The sequence below is a fragment of the Epinephelus moara genome, chromosome 7 (genome assembly GCF_006386435.1).
Source record: "Epinephelus moara isolate mb chromosome 7, YSFRI_EMoa_1.0, whole genome shotgun sequence".
In the NCBI taxonomy this organism is placed as follows: Eukaryota; Metazoa; Chordata; class Actinopteri; order Perciformes; family Serranidae; genus Epinephelus; species Epinephelus moara.
Genome location: NC_065512.1, coordinates 12,864,229 through 12,884,724, shown reverse-complemented (window position 1 = coordinate 12,884,724; position 20,496 = coordinate 12,864,229). Strand labels below are relative to the sequence as shown.

Below are 20,496 nucleotides of genomic sequence, written 5' to 3'. Positions count from 1 at the left end.
GATGTTTGACAACCTGGGGATAAGACTGGGTTGTGTCAGTATATTTAAACTGCTCTACAAAAGAGGAATCGTTCGTGGACAGCTGAAGACAGGAGTTGAAAAATGAGTTGCGTTGGTGCCCAGGTTAAAGGCAGTTGCCTCTACACAGAGCCTACGCTATGGCCTACATCGTTGTGAGCATTTATACATGTGTGGTGGTGTCACCTCTAAAACCCTAGCTGGTGGTGGGGTTTCTGTGAAGTGCTGTAAAATGACTTAATAAGAACAAGTTCAAACACAAAGACAGACATTGGCTGCACTATAACTCACAGCATTCACAGACAAAGCATTTGTGTTATGCTGGAGACATTGTCCCCACAAATACAACATGCTAATGTTATTAGCACAAGCCTATGACATTTTACATTGTATAAATTAGCCTAGCCGCTAGCGGAGTTCTTCTCTACTCATAAGAGGCCAGGATAAATCAAATGTCGGACTTAAATGCCATTTTGGGGGGGCTTTATTGTCTTCACAATTTATTGTTTCTCATCTGTGAAGTTAAAGTAAATAAAGCTGGTTTGTTTCGTTTGCGTCACAGCAACGTGCGGTTACATTTCCAGGGACGTGCACCTCAGGCTACAGTGTTGTAGGTTGAAGTATTGGCATTAATCAGTACAGAAGTATTAATTCCACTATCTCCCCAGGTTTGAAAGCTTGTTTCAACCTTCAGTTCCTCTTTATTGAATGTAAGGATGTGTAATCCTGAGAGTAATATGCTGGCAGTGACTAAACATCACACTACGGACAAAATATAAAGACTGGCTTTTGCAGTGCTTGTTTTTCTTTTCTGCTACTGTGTTTACTGTGACCATTATGCACCAAAGCACTGAGACATATTCCTTGCATGTAATATGACTTTTAGCTAGTACTGGCCAGCTCCAGTTCCAGTGCCAGACTGGTCAGTTTTACCATACTCGTCTAAACTGGTCAATTTTACTTCCAGTATCAGCTCCAGTTTGAAACCTCTCAGTGCTGCAGTTACTTATTTCACTCTCCAGATTTGCAGGCTGCAGATGGAAAAGTGTTGTGCAAAGAAACATGTGCAGAAGCTCTAAACTGAGAGTGTTAGTTTGTTTACATGCAGTGCCGCGTTTCACAGAACTTCTGACCAATCACCAACCCCATGAAATAAAACTGTCTGGCTCGTTACTTAGTCTTGGACAGTTTTCAGTGCTGGTTTACAGACCGTCTCCATGCGAATGCAGCAGCAGATGTGTAGCAGTATTTATAGCAGTTTGTTAGATCAGCAACTTACTGTAAGACAGAAGGGTCACTGTGTGTGTGTGTGTGTGTGTGTGTGTGTGTGTGTGTGTGTGTGTGTGTAACCAGATCCCAGAGGACAGAATTAAGACGACCCTGTCACCACATCATCCATCATGCCCGCACATACCGAAACATATTCGCACTGATCATACAGGAAACTGTGTCCAACTACACACTTAATATCACGCTATTTTCAGTATGTTGCACATTCACGTTGTAAAAACAACAAAATTAAGTGCAGATAAAAATACAAGTATGCAGATTAAATATTTGAGTGTGGTGTTGATGGACACTGAGGCATTGGCACTGGAAACAAAAGGTCACATAGTTGCAAGACAGGGTATGTAAAGGCTAACGGAGTCCCTGAGAGGCTCCAGTAGTCCTTCAGGATGTTCAAGGGGTCCTTGAGGTGGATTAAGTCGTCCTTGAGCGAATTCTAAGGGTCCATTTTAAAATTCTGAAGGTATTTGAGGAATTTTAAGTAATCCTTGAGCAGATTCAAGGGCTACATCCACACTAACACATTTTAAAATGCATAACTATTGCTAAGTTTCTAGCATCCACACTACACTGACATTTTGGAAACCCTAGAGTGGAGACCTTTAAAAATGCTGCTGACCCAGTTGTAGTTTGAAAACTCAGTGGTGGAGTTTTAATCTGTACGGACGGAAATGGAGACTTTTGCAAACAATGACGCAGACGCCCACGTTCACTTCCTGATAGGGTCTTATTAATCACAACATGTCAATCCAAATTATCATAACCATGTCTACATACCTTCTGTGATTTCATCCGTCCTGTGTGGGTACACTTGTCCCTTTGCCATCATTGGCTTCATCCAAAGATGTCTAACACTTTCCCCGCCAGAGTATTATTTTCAAGTTGCCAGTCACTGCCAGCATTTTTGATCATATTCACTAACCTTTCAAGACCGACAGAATAATTTGTTCCAAGAATATGTAATCAGTATTTACACGGAAGTAAAGAAGAGACCCTCTGTTTTATACACAGAAAAACCCCCAACATTTCATTCTATCTCATTCCATTCCTTTTTTATAAATTCTTGAATTTGTGCATTTTCATAAAATAAAAAAAAACAATATTTCGGACAAAAAGCTGATAAAAATGCATTTTTGTCAGAGACAGACATTCTCAAGAACAAGATCAATTTCACATTTACTTTTTTTTCTCATTTCTTATGTCAGTTTGAATATATTGATAATAATAATAATAATAATCATAAAAAAAAAAAATAATAATGAATATAATATTCTCTTTGAGGCACAGCAGAACACGTTGCCATGGTCAGTGGTCGTTCCATGTCATTACTGTTGTCTCCGTCTCCTCTGTGATTGTCTTGTCCGTGTGTCGCTGTCACCGTCATGGAGACCCTGTTTCGTTCCACCAAACTCGTTTGCTTCTTCGTCCAAATTGGATTCAGAATTCAGGAAGTGTGGACCCAGTCCATCTACATCTCCACAGCTTGCACAACTGAAACCTTTTTCCATCAGCACCCACATTTTCGTAAAGTTTACGAGCTGCTACATTTCTGTTAATAACAATGGATCTTTTTTTTTTTTTTTTTTTAAGATTATTTTTTGGGCTTTTTGCCTTTAATGAACAGGACAGAGTGAAATGGGTGAGAGAGAGAGAGAGTGGGGGATGACATGCAGCAAAGGGTTGCAAGCTGGAGTCGGACCTGCGACCGCTGCAGCAAGGCATCGCCTCTATACATGGGGCGCCGGCACTATCCACTATGCTACCGACGCCCCAACAACAACGGATCTTCATCTTCGTTTATTTTTGGACACAGCAGTGTTTTTCTATTTCACAAGATGTGTAACAATGTTATAATAGTGAAAACACAGGGATATTTCGTCAATGGCGGGGGAGCGTTGTGCCATAAAATAAAAATGGCAGAGATTGCATTAATGCTCCCTGTACCGCTCTGACATGTCGCCATATTTGCTTTGCAGAGACTCCCAATCTCTTTTCAGTCACCTTGATCACTTTATGCTCATGTTACTTTCAGTAACATTCCACCTCTTCGTCTGGTCTTACTTTCCGCCATCTTCTTAGTATTTTTAGTAACTAAGCAACAAATCGCAAAGTAGACAATCTGCTTCCTGTTTACATCGGTAAGCGCATGACCACTGTGAATGAATGAATGGTTATGTGATGTCCATTTTCAGGCATGTAGGTATGGATGGTGCTAAAATGCTTGTGTGTACGGAGATCGAATTAAATCGTTCGTTCGTTTTAAAATGCACTTTTAAAATGAAAATGTATTAGTGTGGTTGTGGTCCAGGTGTCCTTTAGGAAGTTCTGATAATATTTGAAGAAGATTAAGTGGTTTGTTTGTTCTTTAAGGTGAAATGGTTCTTTTTTTGTTTTTCTTTTTTGGTTTTATTTGATAGGACAGCTATCAGAGAGAGGGGGAATGACATGACTGAACCCAGACACAGCCTTTTGTACATGAGGTATGGCGTCCCAGTGAAATGGTTCTCGAGGTGGTTTGTCTTTCAGGAGGTTGCAGAGGTTTCTATGTTCCACAATGCAACGCTTAACATGAAAGACATACACACAAGATGATGATGAGGTAGGCCTAAAGATAATATTTAATACAGAATATGAGTGTACAGATTAACAGATGATTTGTGCTGATTAAGATTTAACAGATGTCTTTGGTGCTTCGTCACCAGAGGGAGATATTTTGTGATCAAGGGACATCTGAGTGGCTGCAGGATAAATCCACAGGTGGTGGCTGATGACTCTGAGGCTGCTGAAGCATATGAGGCTGATGAATCTGTAAAGACTAGGTAGTGATGGGGAGGTGGAGGGTGCACACGACAGCAGCAAGAAAGAACTGCGGCAGAGAAAGAACCATATTTAAAATGAGTAGCAGTGAAATGATAGGCTGATAGAGAAGGTGTGTCGCTGTGCTATTGGTTGATTGTGAATCAGCTGATGACTTAATTGACCTACTGTACCCAGACAATGACACCTAGAGATGGAGAGTGAGAAAACGTGCAAGGAGTGAATGGCAGGGTGAGAAAGAAACTTACAGCCTAAGCATGAAAAGTTTTCCTGACTGACCTTTTGATGGAGCTTCATTAGTTGGTTTATGTTCTGATAAACAACTTGATTCAAGTTGCCAATCAAACTGACTTTGGAAACTACTATTAAACACTAAATATTGCTAATAAAATCTGTCAGTAGGTTGATGAATACTTTTAATTCCACAGTGGTTGCACATACCTTGTTTTATTAGTCTGCAGGAGTTCAAATTAAGTTTACCTGCATTACATCTTCATTGTGACCGTAATGCTGAAGGTGAAGCTTTTGTTTTGGCAGGTCCACTGAGCTGACACATTAAACCACCCTTAAATAGACACTAATCCGCATTTACATCATCATAAATAATATCCCAGCTCATAACAGTTGATCCAGACAGTGATCTGAGCTGCTGTGTGTCTGGCTACATGTGTTTGATTACAGCACTGTGTTGTGTCATGCTGTCCCCAACTCAGTAATGAGCTGTAGTGATAAATACACACAATGACTCACTGCTCTGCTATATGAGGATAAACTCAGGCAGCAGTAGCATGGTACACTGCTAATCCACAGCCATCTTAATGTCAGTCGGAAATAACACACACAGCTGACCTGGCCTGGCCTGATCTACACTCTGAAACCAAACCTGTCGATCCACTTTATACAGATCAACATTTAAAACTGTCAGTCATCATCTGCGAGCGTTAGGATGGATTTAACACGAGTTTTAGTGGATTACAATGCATTCAGGGTGGGTTAGAATTTGTTGAAAGGCATTTAAAATGGGAGGGTTATATGGAAATTGATACCTGCCACCAGCCAAATGAGGGTGAAACTGAGCAGACGCGGATGAATTTGATCAACCTACAAGTCACATTGGAAGGTAAACACGGGGGCATTTAATAAGCTATGGTATCCTGCCATATAGGCTGTTTGAAAGCAGTGGAGATAAGGAGTTGGGGTCCGGGCTGGTTTTTCCTTGTCCTTGTGACAGCACATTGGGTGATGCGGTCATATGCACGTTAGCATGTTGCATGTGTTTCCACTCGCATACCTGACAATGGTGGAGCAATGCCGACACACCGTCCTTGTCTTCTACTCAACTCTTTCTCTCTTGCTGTGTAGCTGACTGGGAACCTGCAGGTACGGTACAGTTCGGTTCAGTTTGGTACGCTCTTTTTTTGTTTCCACTGCTAAAAGCTGTGGATGGTACCAATGGAACCGTTCCATACCGTCCCCATGTTTGGTCCCCCCTCTGTTGGGGTACCTAGCACACAGATCTGGTACTAAAAGGTGGAGCTGTGAACACTGCAGTCTGATTGGTCAGTAGAGGACGGTCACTCTGCTCAGGGCTGAGTTGTGTCTGGTTTTGAGGCTCATGTAACCACTGTTCATACTGTGGAGAGTTTTATTAGTAAACTGGGCCGACTGCCGGCGACTTTTAAGGTGGAACGTTAACATGTAATGTTACTCAGTGCGTGAGATGATGACGTGAATCCATCAACACACCTTAAATTTTACTGCGACAACTTTGACCATTACTATAGTTTTTATCGTCTCTTTTTGATGACAAAGACTTTTAGTAATGAGTGGATCTTCAAGCATTAATTTTGACCCAATTATGTGAACTATATTCTAATACTCACTCTGAGATAGGGCTGCAACTAATGATTATTTTCATTGTCAACTAATCTGTCGATTATTTCTTCGATTAGTCGACTAATCATTTTATCGAAAAATGTGTTAAAATGTTGAAAAATGTCAGTCTGTCTCTCCCAAACCCCAAAATTATGCCATCTAATGTCTTGTTTTGTACTCATGCCAAAGGGTTTTAGTTCACCGTCATGGGAGAGTGTGTGAAGCTGCCAATATTTGAACGTAAGAAGCTGCAATAAGAGTATTTTAGGGTACTTTATAGTACTTTTCTATGAAAAATGACTCAAACCAATTAGTTGACTACTAAAATAGTAACCGATTATTTTAATAGTCGATTAGTCATCGATTAGTCAGTCAATCGTTGCAGCCCTACTCGTTCCCATCAGCTGGCTGAGAAGGACTAAATGCACAAACCTGCTGTTTTCCTAATATCCCATGGAGAGAGACTCTCACTGCAGCCTGTTCTTTTTTGTTCTGAAAATGTCAGCATGCAGCCTCGTTCTGTGGACGATAAACAAGGCGCAGACTTCCATCTGTGTCACCAGTAATTAGGAAATACAGTGCTGGACGGAGCAGTGAGTGACAACAACCCCGCCCACATTTAAGAGTACTGTTTGCAGTGGAAACACTAAACGGACCTAGGGTACCATATCTGAAGGGTTACTTTGGTTTGAAAAGGTACTATACCGAAAGTGTTTGGTGGAAACGGGGCCATAGTGTCACTGACTTGCACGCCAATCTGCTTGTTGTGCTAACCTCAGCATCTGCAAGTAACGGTATATAGCTCAAAGTGTCCGGGAAGAATTTGTGTTTGCAAAAATGACTCTTTTGATAGTAAAGGTTGCCGCCCCCTGGGATAGATAATGAGGTATTTAGAGTTGGTTAGGATGGGTTATAAGGCATTTATAGAATGAATGGGCTAGAACGATTTTTAGTGCAATGAGTTGGAATAAATAATGAGGTAGTTGTGCATTAAGAATGGGTTGAAGGACTTAATAGGGTTAAATTTAATTATAAAGCTTTTAGAATTGGTTAAACTGGTTTATAGTATTTAAAATGGGATTGAATGGGTTTACCTAAGTGAAGATGGACAGATGGACGGAATCAATAAGACCAAAACTTCTCCTCCTCCTCCTCCTCCTCCTCCTCTGTCAGAGCTGATTCAGTCGCTCTCAGTGTTTCCACCCACACTATCGTTATGAAAGAATTCACTGCAGGGCTCCTACAAGCTGTGACTGTAAACGTACACAGATAGAAGAAACACACTTACGCCTCATCACATTTGTATTTGTGTATACTGTGTACAGTATATGTCACACCTCCTTCAGAAGCATCAGCACTTATTTTTCTTCACAGCCATTTTGTTTTGTAACAGTGGTGTACAGTGGGATGTGTACGGCCCTGGATTCGGTCACGTTGTAGTGAATGTATTTATCTACTCACTGCCTCTTTAAATGGAGATGAAGGAGAGTTGAGATGTACAGAGCAACTCTTACTGGCCCTGTGGCGACTGGACACATGGACTCATTATGTGAGCAGCTCATTCACCCTCTATTTATCTCTGTAACATTACCTCCCTGCCCTCAGCTACTGCAGCTCCATATGTTCTTCATATATTTACTGTAAAGCAAGTCAGCTGCTCGGGTCTCCAGGTTGAAATGACATAAATATCACAGTGAGATGGATTTCCTTCATTAGTTCTCCTGACGTTTTGCCAAGAGGTGTCGGTGTCACTCAGCCAACGGACCAGATCAAGATACATTCACTGACCTGCTTACTTTAACACGAATGGTTGCTGGTCCAACGGTTAATCTGAAATAAGAAATATCACAGAGGAGGGAGTGCTGTTGTGCTTAACATCAACACGGCTGGGATTCTGTTGTGGGCACGAGGGCGCAGGCCGAAAATAATCGTGTTGATATTCAGTACAACAGCACAACCTCACGTGTGATATAGCATTGCCTCCTCACAGCAAAAGGGTTCCTGGTTCCAACCCCAGGGTGTGGGAGCCCCTCTGTGTGGAGTTTGCATGTTCTCCCTGTGTCAGCGTGGGTTTCCTCCAGGTACTCCAGCTTCCTCCCACAGTCCAAAGACATGCAGGTTAATTGATAACTCAAAATTATCTGTAGGTGTGAATGTGAGTGTGAATGGTTGTCTGTCTCTATGTGTCAGCCCTGTGATAGTCTGGTGACCTGTCCAGGGTGAACCCTGCCTCTCGCCCAGTGTCAGCATGTCAGCTGATCCAGCTGCGCTCAGTTGTTCCTGTCAGCATGTCAGCTGATCCAGCTGCGCTCAGTTGTTCCTGTCATCAAAAATGGACGACGCTTCCTGTGACGCCTCAGACGGAATGATGGGTCATTTCTCTGAAGACATATTTCCATGACTCCTCTCTCCTTGCATGATTTCCTTGTGTCTCTCCGTGCATCCCTGGTAGGAAGGACTAAGACTCAAAGAAAAGTCGCAAGTGAGGGAAACATGAATTTAAGAGACTTAAGATGCTGTGTCCATCTCTCTGATTACAGGAAGTGGGTGTGGTGCAGTGGGCGGGGCGTTGCCAGGACTGATAGGCGCCACTGGTCCCTCGGTGATGATGAAACCATTCCTGCCATTTCCTGTCGAGACGACGTCGCCAGTTGGACTTTTCCCAAACTTCAACACGGTATGACGTGTGTGTGTGTGTGTGTGTGTGTGTGTGTGTGTGTGTGTGTGAGGAACAGTAGCTGTGACAGGGTGTCATAGCTGCAGGCAGTACAGACTGACTGTGATAAAGAGACCTGTCACTCTGTCAGCGTCACCTTGTCATCGCTGTTCCGCCAGTCCTGAGCGGGCTGCTGACCTCTGACCTCTGTGTGCGGCTCCTGCAGATGGACCCGGTGCAGAAGGCCGTCATCAACCACACTTTTGGCGTCACCTTGGTGCCCAAGAAGAAGCAGGTCATCTCTTGTAACGTCTGCCAGTTGAGGTTCAACTCTGACGTAAGTTTCTATGTTTCTGTGCGTGTCGTAGATCTGATTCTTCACACTCGTCCAGACAGTTTGATTTATGCTTCTATGATCAGTTTCCTGTCATGTGATCCATCTGCACTCTGGTCCTGCTGCACTCAAAATGTCTGCAGCACATTTAAAGGAACAGACTGAAATGTCTTGTAAATCCTTGTCCTCTTCAGTGTCAGGTGAGAAGATATCAGTTTCATTCCTGTATGTCCAGAGACATAGTCAGTCCAGGACGTATTTAGCCTAGCTTAGCACAAAGACTGGACGTAGGGGGAAAGTGCTAGTGTAGCTCCATCAAACCTGATAAAATACACTTTCCAATGACTCCAAAGCTGACCAAAATTTACACTTTCTCTCACTTTTTTTGTTTTTGCTGGAGCTGGGCTAACAGTTTTTCTCCCTCCACCAGTTTTTTTAAGCTAGGCTAAACACGCACCCAGGGCATACCTCTAAATCAGCTTATCTTAACAGGGACAGTACTTCCCCCCCAGAAGGGTGTTCAGAGGACTCGGCCAAGGGATAGGCAAGGGCAAGAGATTGCTGCTGCATCCCCCTCACTCTTTTTTGGCAAAAAAAGATGCCTTGTCTATAGGTCAGTGGTCTGTACAGTCAGCTCTCCTCGCTCTTTGTTTGTTTTTCCACTTCTGATGAAGACCAACACACGGCCGCCTTGCTAACTTTGTCTCATCCGGAGAGAGTCCCAGGTGGCGTTCTGTTGGGACACTAGAGTGCAGAGCAATAACGTAATGCACCACAAACTATAGGGCAGGACTATACTCAAAATAATATGACTTTGTTCGTGACTTTGCAGAGAACACAGAGGATGGACAAGTTCTCAGAATGTTATGACTTTATTCTCAACTTCTCAGAGAACTCAGATATGTGGGATATGTTTTGAATGTGCAGGAAGTTTTTGATGGTCAAAACTTTAAATAAATAACATTGATATTCCAACAGTCCTGTTCAGTCAAATCTGGAATTTGGTATTCAGTGACGTGCTTTTTTAATGATATAACACAAAATAATGATCAACATTATTATTCAGCCAAGACAGTTAGACTAAATTTTATCTGATGGGGGCAGTAAAGGACCTGGATAATAGATAGGAGGTGGTGGCTCTAGATGCACAGAGATAGAGTGCTCCAGGGATGATGTTTTTCTGTAGGACAACACGGAAGTTAGAGCCGCCCTGGTTCCCTCGTCAAAAAGCCACTGGGATTTCTCCATTGGATTTTGGGTTATTGCAGAAAATAAGCTATGTGGCAAACAGTCCTTTATGATACTTCCGCGTTTTGTTCAGCAAGATAATCTTCACAAATGAACACACCTTTTATGATTTTTGAAGCCTAAATGCAGTCGTCAGATGTAAAAAGGCAACATTAAGATAGAAATGAACTACACTACAGTTGCATGATTTAATATCACCACTACTACGCGGTCGCTTGTATCCATGACCTCATTCTTTCAATCACTGCCCAGAGCTCATGACCATAGGTGAGGGCTGGGACGTAGGTAGACCAGTAAATCGAAAGCTTTGCCCTCTCACTCAGCTCCCTCTTCACTATGACAGTCTGGTACAGCATCTGCATCACTGCAGGAGCCACACCAAGCCGCTGATCCATCTCACGCTCCATTCTACCCTCACTCATGGACAAGACCCCAAGATACTTGAACTCCCTTGCTTGGGGCAGTAACTCTCTCCAAATCCAGAGCGGGCAATCCACCAGTTTCCGGCAGAGAACCATGGCCTCAGATTTGGAGGTACTGACTCTCATCCTGACTGCTTCACACTCGGCTGCAAACTGCCCCAGTGCATGCTGGAGGTCATGGTGTAATGAAGCCAACAGAACCACAGCATCTGCAAAAAGCAGAGACACAATTCTGAGCTTGCCAAACTGGATCCCTTCCTCCCTCCTGCTGTGCCTCCAGATCCTGTCCATGAATATCAGAAACAGGATCGGTGACAAGGGACAACCCTGGCAGAGGACCGAAATGAGTTTCCTCCCTAGGGTGGCTGGGCTCAGCCTTAGAGATCTGGTAAGGAGCTCGGACATTTGCAGGGAGCTCGGAGTAGAGCTACTGCTCCTTCATGTCAAAAGAGGTCAGTTGAGGTGGTTTGGGCATCTGATCAGGATGCCTCCTGGGCGCCTCCTGTTAGAGGTGCTCCGGGCAGGTCCCACTGGCAGGAGGCCCTGGGGTAGACCTAGAACATGCTGGAGGGATTACATATCTCATCTGGTCTGGGAACACCTTGGGGTCCCCCAGGAGGAGCTGGAAAGTGTTGCTGGAGAGAGATCACAAACTTTATTTTCGGCATCTAATCAGGTCTCAAAAACTTGAGACGAGGGCACCGGGAGCGAAAAGATGCTAACTCATTTTCAGGTTTTAGGGCTCATTTCTGACTGAAGTTGATGTTGGACTGTTCCTTTAAGGAGCTTTCCTGAGGACATGACTAAAATGTTTGTCAGCAGAGAACTATCAAGGAAAATATTTTCATGTAATGCTTAATGCAGCTCAGACTGATTCTTGTGAGGCTTTTTGTCCTGTCATTACCCTGTCAGGCGTCTCTACAGAACAGCAGGTGTGTATAATTAGGTGTAACCCCCTGCCCTTTTATTTCATGCCGTATGAATGACATTCAGCTCATTCACATAATGACTGCTGAGAGGCAACGAGCTGCATCGTTTGTGACACGCGAGTCAGACATGACTAATTTATGAGCTGTTAAAATTATTCATGAGTGAACATGAAAAACAGGAATCACTGTTGAGGAGAGGAGAGGAGACAAGGAGAGGAGTAAAGGGGCAGCATTAACTCACTCTAATAAAGTGAATAAAAGCTGAGTCATGGAGCGTCCAGACAGTCACATGAGGACACTGTTAACCTGTAGCTTTGTTTCCCTGTCACTCTGGGCGCATTACACTCTGTGGTGACACATAGTATGAATCTTTTGTTTTACAGTTTATCCAAACTGTTCATAAACAAATCAGGCTCCACATTTAAAGTCTATTCACAGTACATCCCAACCAGTGACGTCAGTTTTGGTTTGGTTACGTATTATTTGATAACTAACAGGTTCATTTTTAACCAAAAAAAAAAGCAAAATGACAAGTAATACAAGCAGCGCCAGGGCTCCACATTAATGCTTGCCCGGGGCATTTAACTCTGTGTTCAGGCAAGTGGAATGCCTCATGCAGTTATCCAGTTGGGCAAGTAAAAAATAAATTTGATGTGTTATGTAATGTTATCTGAAACTGCGTACTGTATTGCTGAAGTGGAGATTGTGCAGCTGAGCTCAGGTCTGTCTCATCACCGAACAGGACTGATGAGAAAAATCTGAAACAAGAGAAGTTAAATCTGGAGTCGATGATGCCGTATATGACATGACACACACAGTTCAGCTCAGTACACTTTTTTCCGTTTCCACTGCTAAAAGTTGTGGATGGTACCAATGGAACGTTACATACCGTCCCCATGTTTGGTCCCCCCTCTGTTGGGGTACCTAGCACACAGATCTGGTACTAAAAGGTGGAGCTGTGAACACTGCAGTCTGATTGGTCAGTAGAGGACGGTCACTCTACTCAGGGCTGAGTTGTGGCTGGTTTTGAGGCTCATGTAACCACTGTTCATACTGTGGAGAGTTTTATTAGTAAACTGTAACTATAAAATGAAAGGATGAAGAAATAACTTCATTAACTGGGCCGACTGCCGGCAACTTTTAAGGTTAACAAGGGACTTAGCAAGGTAGTGTGGTCCCAGCCCATGTAGGGCTTTGTATACAAGGAGGAGGAGCTTAAAATCAATTCGAAATGTAACAGGAAGTCAGTTCAGAGTAGCTCAGACTGGCCTTATGTGCTCTCTCCTCTTGTAGTTGAGCTGCAGAGTTTTGAATGAGCTGAAGTCTCTCAGTGGTGTTTTTTGGGAGGCCAATAAAAAATGTGTTACAGTAGTCGAGTCGGCTTGAAATAAAGGCATGAACCAATGTCTCTGCATGTTTTCCATTAAGAAATGGTCGTACCTTAGCTCTGTTTCTGTTTCAGAGGTGGAAAAGTGGTGTTTTTGTCACCTTGTCAATGTGGGACTGGAAGCTTCTATCTGAACCAAGGATCACACCTCGACTTGTAACCTCAGATTTAATCCAGGGAGTTAAATTCCCCAGATTATTAAACATCACTTCTCTTTTTGTTTTAGGGCAACAAGCAGGATTTCAGCTTTGTCTTCATTCAACTCCAGGACATTATTTCTCATCCATTTATTTATTATTTTATTGACAAAAGACAGGTAGTAAAAGAGTTTATGGTTGCAGCATCGTGTGGTTCAGCAGAGATGTACAGTTGCAAGTCATCCGCAAACAAACATTGTGTTCTCTAATGATGTCACCACGTGGCAGCATGTACAGTGAGAATAACAGTGGACCAAGGCAGGTCCCTTGTGCAACCCCAAAGCAGAGGTCATGTTTCTCAGTTTAACACACAGTCAGGAAGACCAGACAGGAAGTGACATCAGGAGTTCAGGAGACAACAGACACAAGCCCAGATATAAAAATGAAACAGTCTCTCTGTTTGTCTTTTGCTTCAGTCTCAGGCAGAAGCTCACTACAGAGGCAGTCGTCACGCCAAGAAGCTCAAGTCTCAGGAGAACAAGACCAAGGCAAAGCTGTCAATCGCTGGAGAGACCAATGGGAGCAGCACCAGTCCTGTTTGCCCCGCCCCTCCTGTCTCAGCTAACAGCAGCATCAATCAGCACACAGGTTGATTTTAATACCACTGATCTGAGTCATGTTTTTATTTTGGAGTTAGTTTTTTATATCATGTTCTTCCTCCTCTTCTTCCCCCTCTGCCCTCCAGATCTCTTATCGAGCCTCGCCGACTCCTTTCCTCTCAAACCTTTCCTCCTCCCCTCCTCCTCCCCTCACTCCTCTGCCTCCCCCTCCTCCAGCAGACCAGGCAGCGAGCCTCCTCCCTCCAGTCCTCCCACCGCTCTCCCCGCCCCAGGCCTCTTTTCCTCTTCCTCCTCCTCTCCCCCTTCCTCAAAAGCCTCTCCGCCTCCCCCTCCAGCTCCTGTCACCTCCTCTTCACCTCCTGCTCCTCCTCCACCTTCCCAGGCCTCCTCCCAGGATGCGTCTCTCTCAATGGAGTCGGAGGAGGAGAAGGCGAAGAAGCTGCTGTACTGCTCTCTGTGTAAAGTCGCCGTTAACTCTCTGTCTCAGCTGGAGGCTCATAACGCAGGTGAGGAGATGATGTATGGAATGACACAGTTTCATCTGCCGCCATTTGTCATGTCTTCAGAGGACGGTTGAGCGACATTTCAATCACATGCTGTATGTTACGATTGATTTGCAATGTCTAATTTCTTCTTATAGATACTACTTCCTCAGCCAAACATGAAAACATTTTTCACTATATTCTCCTGAATTTCCAGCAATAAAAAACCACTGTACACTACCTGCTCAGCACCAAACGACCATGAACATAGTGGAGCATTTAGCACTTGCAACTCATTCTCACTCCGATATCGTTCATCACATATCGACATTTGGTCATGGACCTTCCATGTCCACATACGACGTTAAAGGGTGCGGTAGTTTTGACGTTCTAGGATGGCGTGTCAAGTTATGCAAGGGATATTTTTCTTTAAAACTGATGAGCAGCGATAACTGAAAGTATACAGGGGTTGTGATTGTCGTTACGTCTCTCGTCTAATAGAAGTTTGGTTTCTGTGTGTCTTTGTCCGGAAGGTTCAAAGCACAAGACGATGCTGGAGGCTCGGAGTGGCGCCGGGCCGATCAAGGCCTACCCTCGAGCCGGAGCCAAGCTGAAGAACGGCAACAGCTCCGCACTGAAGGGCTCCGGCCTGCAGAACAAAACCTTCCACTGCCAGATCTGTGACGTCCACGTCAACTCTGAGATCCAACTCAAACAGGTACAAACAGCATGGACACATAACAGCATCAATCAAGCCGTACTGTAAACAGAAACTCTTACAAAGTTAATTTTTAATTCAAATTGTGTGGCTTGTGTAGCTAAAGGGATGGTTGTTTACTGCGTTAGTCAGCAAACAAGTGACATAACATGAAAACAAAGCAGCAGTGACTTTCTGCTGCTCTCTGTGTTAGCAGAAAGTAGTCTACATGCCACTGTACGGACACTAGTCTTTCTGAGGGCACTGTACAGTGGAGATATTAACAAACTCAAAATTTGATTTTAAACAGCCATAGTTTAACAATGTGATATAATAATGGTAGGAACCACAGAGGAAGAAAGAATAAAAGTAAGAAAGAGGAGTCAGATTTTGAAGGAGCTGTTTCTCCTCAGGCTCATATTTCTGTGTAAATACCTTTTTTCTGCAAGCGAATGTTATATTTAGTTTTGAGAGCGAGCTAAACGCTTTGTAAAATGTTCTCTTTCTTCGGTTTCGACAGGAAGTCTTACTCTGTCTCTACCTCTCTACAGTCAGAGGAGTCTCAGGCTCGTCTGTCCTCAGCTCTGTTGTCAGTGCTTGTTGTTGTTGTTGCAGCACATCTCCAGCAGGAGGCACAAGGACCGAGTGGCAGGAAAACCCAGCAAACCCAAATACAGCCCGTATAACAAACAGCAGCGCAGCTCACTCACTGTAAGTGTGTCTCTGTTCAGTTTAACAGGCTCTACTGGCATTTAACATGTGTTACCAAAACACTGATACAATTAAAAGGCGGTGAATAAAACGTACAACTGATTGTACAAACGAAAACAGTCAACAGAGAAAAATAGGAAAATACAGTACTTATATAGACATACATATAAACAGTACATATCTCATATGTCTCATATATGTTTACCTATAAACATGTTTTATGTGTTTGTGTGTAAAAAACAAACCAAAAAAATGGAGTAGAGAAATAAATAAACTTTCTCTAATTCATACTTAAATTAGTTTTATTGGCATGAACCATTTTAAGGAAATGAATGATGATCAATAAACACATCAATTAAATAAATAAATGCTTTAAATCAATAATGAGTGACTGCAGGAAATATTTTCAAAATAAATTATTATTTGTTCCTGAATTCATTCATTCAGTCATTAATGCACTTTTGTATTTATTCTGTATTAATTTTTGCCCCTCTTTTCCTTGTTTCCTCTCCTCTTGTTTCCACCACTTGTCCCCTCTCTTCTTGTCTCCCCTCCTCTTGTTTCCTTTCCTATCATTGTTTCCTCTCCTCTTACATCTCCTCCACTCTTTTTTGTTTCCTCTCCCTTTTTCCTCTCCTTGTCTCCTCTCCTCTTATTTCCTCCCTACTCTTCATCTCCTCTCTTCTTGTTTCCTCTATTTACTTTCCTTTCCTCGTCTCCTCACCCCTTGTTTCCTCTTCTCTCCTTGTTTCTTCTTCTTGTCCCCTCTCCTCTCGTTGTTTCCTCTCATCGTGTTACCTCTCCTCTCTGTGTTTCCTTCCTTTGTCTCCTCTTCTCTTATTTTGTCTCCACTCATCCTTTCTTTGTTTACTTTCCTCATCTTCTCCTCTCTTGTTTTCCCTCCTCTCCTTGTTTCCTCCCTTTGCCTGTCTTCTCTCCTCCTATTTCCTCTCTACTCCTCATCTCCTCTCCTCTTGTTTCCTCTCCTTCCTTTGTTTCCTTTCCTTGTCTCTTCCCCTCTTCTTGTCCTCTCTCCTGTCATTGGCTCCTTTCCTCTCCTTGTTTGCTTTCTTTGTCTCCTCTACTCTTATTTCCTCTCTACTCCTTGTCTCCTCTCATCCTGTTTTCTCTCCTTTCTGTTTCCTATCCTTGTTTCCTCTCCTCTTATTTCCTCTCTATTTCTTGTCTTCTCTTCTCTCATTGTTCCCTTTCTCATTGACTCATCTCCTCTCATTTCCTGTCCTTGTGTCCTCTTCCATGGTTTTCTCTCCTCTCCTTGTTTCCTTTCCTTTTGTTACCTCTCTTGTCCCCTCTCTCCTTGTTTCCTCTTCTTGTTTCCTCTCCTCTCATTGTTTCTTTTCCTTTTGTTTCCTCCCCTCTCCTTGTTTCCCCTCATGTCTCCTCTCCTCTTGTTTCCTCTCCCGGTCTTCACTCCCATCATCTCCTTGTTTCCTATTTTCTTTCCTCTCCTCTTCATTTCCCTCCTATTTCCTCTTCTCCTTGTCTCTTCTCCTCTCTCCTCAGAAGGAGTTAGTGAAGCCTTCCCTCTCACCCTCCTTCCTCTCCACTCCCTTCGCTCCTCCACCCTCGTCCCTCACCTCCACCATCTCGCTCCCGACCGCCCCCCTCTCCTCCTCCCCCCTCCTCACTCCCACGTCCTCGCCCCTCACCCCCACCATCTCTCTCCATCCTCGCCCTCCCCCTTCCTCGTCCCTCTTCACTGCCTCCTTCCTGCGTCCGGCTCCTGGACCAATCAGAGCAAGCCAAGGATCGATACTCTTTGCTCCCTACTGATGGCGGGTCGAGGGTGGGGAGTTGAATCGGCGACCTTTGACCTCTGACCTTCAGTTTGTTGAAGTAACAGAAGAGACATCAGCTCTGCCATCGTGGCTGCGGGGATTCAAACCTGCGACCTTCTCACCTGACTGAAGGAGACTTGAGAGGACTGAACCTTCTCGTTGCTTTAACTAAACCAGACATGAAGCTGAACACAACAGAGGCTGGAAAGTCCTCACACATCCTGGAAAACCTGGAAAGTCCTGAAAATGACAGAACTGTCCTGAAATTTCTAGAAAGCAATAAGTGGTCCTGGAGGAAATATATCAGTGTGCAGCTTTTTCTGTCGTCCTCATTTGTTATTTAAATGTTCCAGATTCAAAACATCCAACTGGAAGAAGAAGAAAAAACATTCAACTCGTTCATGAAACATAGAGAATAATTATATTTTTCTTTCTTTGACCTTTTTACCAAAATAAGAACCCCAAAGTACCTCGTCCCTCATGACAAGTGAGTCTTTGTGACAGCGTGAATCCACTGAGAAATACAGCTGGAGTTTGTTTTAATGTGCTTTGCTTTGACATTTTAAAAAAGAACCAGGATTCATAAGGAACAGCAATAACTCAGTGGTACCTGAGACCGAGACACAAAGGTGGTCAAGAACGTCTGGACTCAGTTCAGGTCTGTTTAGGACGGGTCTTTGGAGTTTGGACGGGGTTGTTTCTGTTTAAAAAAATCTCCTCTGAACACAGAAGCTCTTCTTCCTCCTGCTGGAGGAGCTAACCAGCACAAACCTGATGTCAGACGTCCTCCATCATGAATGAATACTACACGAATGAGAGATGTCTTCATATCATATCAACTCTGGACCGTGATGCCACAGATGTCCCCTTCAGACGTTCCTGTGTTCATGTTTGACTTGCTCCTAACATACAGCATCTAGAGCAGACAAACTTCGAAAGGGAGAAAGAGAAATTAAAGGATATGGCAGGCAGTATTTTATGTTTTTTAAATTGTCAACAAATCCCATGGAAAGAGCAAAAAAACAAAGGTCTCTCAAAACTTTTTGACCTCCCTATCCTCTGTTTCTCTTAACCAAAAATCCTCTAATGACGACGGAAATCTTTAAAAACGTAGTACGTTTTCATTCCAAGCTCATATACAAACACTTTGTCACACCCCCAAGGTGTTCTCACCGACGTACGAGGCGTCCTTTAGCATCTGTATGTGACACATAACTATTTCCTGGGTGAAACACGTAACACATGGTTCCAGTTGTCAGTGGTAGAGGTTAGGTTTAGGCAACAAAACTACTTAGTTAGGTTAAAAAAAAAAAGCACGTTTTGAGTTTAAGTAAGTATGTAACATGACATAAGTGCGTCATGCACCTAGGTATGTTGTGACGCTATGTTAAAACAACACTGACTTTTGGTTTTAACAGGACACAAACGCACCTCCAAGTCTGAGGCCATGGTTCTCTGCCGAATTATGCTGGTCTGCCCCCTCCGGGTTGGGGGAGAGTTACTGCCCCAAGCGAGGGAGTTCAAATATCTCAGGGTCTTGTTCACATGTGAGGGTAGGATGGAGAGTGAGATGGATCTGTGGTTTGGGGCGGCGTCTGCAGTGATGCACTTTTCCGGACTGTCGTGGTGAAGAGGGAGCTGAGCTGGAAGGTAAAGCTTTTGATTTACTCGACCATCTACGTCCCAGCCCTCACCTATCATCATGAGCTCTGGGTAGTGACTGAAAGAATGAGATTGCGGATACAAGCTGCAGAAATGAGTTTCCTCAGAAGGGTAGCTGGGCTCAGCCTTAGAGATAGGGTGAGGAGCTCGGAGTAGAGCCACTGCTCCTTCGCTTTGAAAGGGGTCAGTTGAGGTGGTTCTGGCATCTGATCAGGATGCCTTCTGGGCGCCTCCTGTTAGAGGTGTTCCAGGCACCTCCCACTGGCAGGAGGCCCCGGGGCAGATCCAGGACACGCTGGAGGGATTACATATCTCATCTGGCCTGGGTATGCCCCAGGAGGAGTGGGAAAGCGTTGCTGGGGAGAGGGACGTCTGGGGTGCTTTGCTCAGCCTGCTGCCCCCGCAACCTGGCTTCAGATAAGTGGTTGAAAATGGATGGATGGATGGATGGATGGATGGATGGATGGGACACAAAACGGCTGTCTCCTGGGTTAAAGTCTGTGCTTGTTTGACACATCCACTACCTCCGCCTTCTCCCACCCTTTGCAGACTTTCTTGCTCTTTATACTACTTCATCTACATTGGGTTTACATTGAAGTTAGCTGAAAGCCTGTTGTGTCTGATAGAGAGGGTTCCTTCGGTGTTGGTATATGGACTGGTTCCTTCGGTGTTGGTATATGACGATCTGGGAATGAAAACAAGCTGAAAACAACGAGATCATCTCTAAAAAAACTAAAACATGTAATGTGTGTGTCATTGGTGATGTGTATCCCCTTCCAAAATCTCCAAAATGTTACCATCATGTCCTTGTGGTGGCTACAGCCCTGCCAAGGTGGAATAAACCAGAATTATCCTTTAATAGAAATCTGGAGTCTAAACTTGCTAAACTTTCTCTTTTGGATTTAGTGTTAGAGGTCTGCTTCTTTTTTTTTTAACTCAGTAAAAACCCCAAACAATACGCCTTAACAGAAGTCACATTTGGATCGTTAATTCAGGACAGTCTGTTGCTCGTTCTGGCCTCCTGCTGACTCAGCTTGCTGTATGTTTGGAACCAGAGTCTGAACTGAAGTACATGAACGCCTCCTCCTTATATCTGATGTCCTCATGTCTGCCTCTTCCTGCTGTCGTCTCCACTGCCTGTGTGTTAAAGACTCACTCTGCAGTCTGGACCAGGCTACTTCCTGGTTTTACAGTGAAAAAGGCCTTTCGTCCTGACTGTTAGCCTGATGTGAACAATCAGTCTGTCAGTTTCAGTCTTCACCTTCCTGTTGTCGCTGAATCTGACCAGAACTTTCTGGAGTTTAAGGCATCCGAACCACAAAACTTTTAGCAGGAGGAGTCAGAGGAACTCTTTAAAACTTTGAACACATCACTGGAACTTTTCAGAACCTGCAACAGCAAAGGAACATTCTCCT

General features: G+C 43.8%; 1 protein-coding gene across 1 annotated transcript in view; it reads left to right on the top strand.

Moving 5' to 3' along the window:
• znf385b (zinc finger protein 385B) overlaps positions 1-20,156 on the top strand; it is a 74,220-nt gene extending 54,064 nt beyond the window's left edge. Inside the window, exons 5-11 of the mRNA XM_050048255.1 lie at positions 8,538-8,674; positions 8,880-8,990; positions 13,587-13,758; positions 13,856-14,236; positions 14,746-14,930; positions 15,525-15,620; positions 17,145-20,156. Coding sequence (XP_049904212.1) covers positions 8,538-8,674; positions 8,880-8,990; positions 13,587-13,758; positions 13,856-14,236; positions 14,746-14,930; positions 15,525-15,620; positions 17,145-17,414 — 1,352 coding nt within the window. The 3' untranslated portion in view covers positions 17,415-20,156. The remainder of the gene's footprint in view (positions 1-8,537; positions 8,675-8,879; positions 8,991-13,586; positions 13,759-13,855; positions 14,237-14,745; positions 14,931-15,524; positions 15,621-17,144) is intronic.
• The last annotated feature ends 340 nt before the right edge of the window (positions 20,157-20,496 follow it).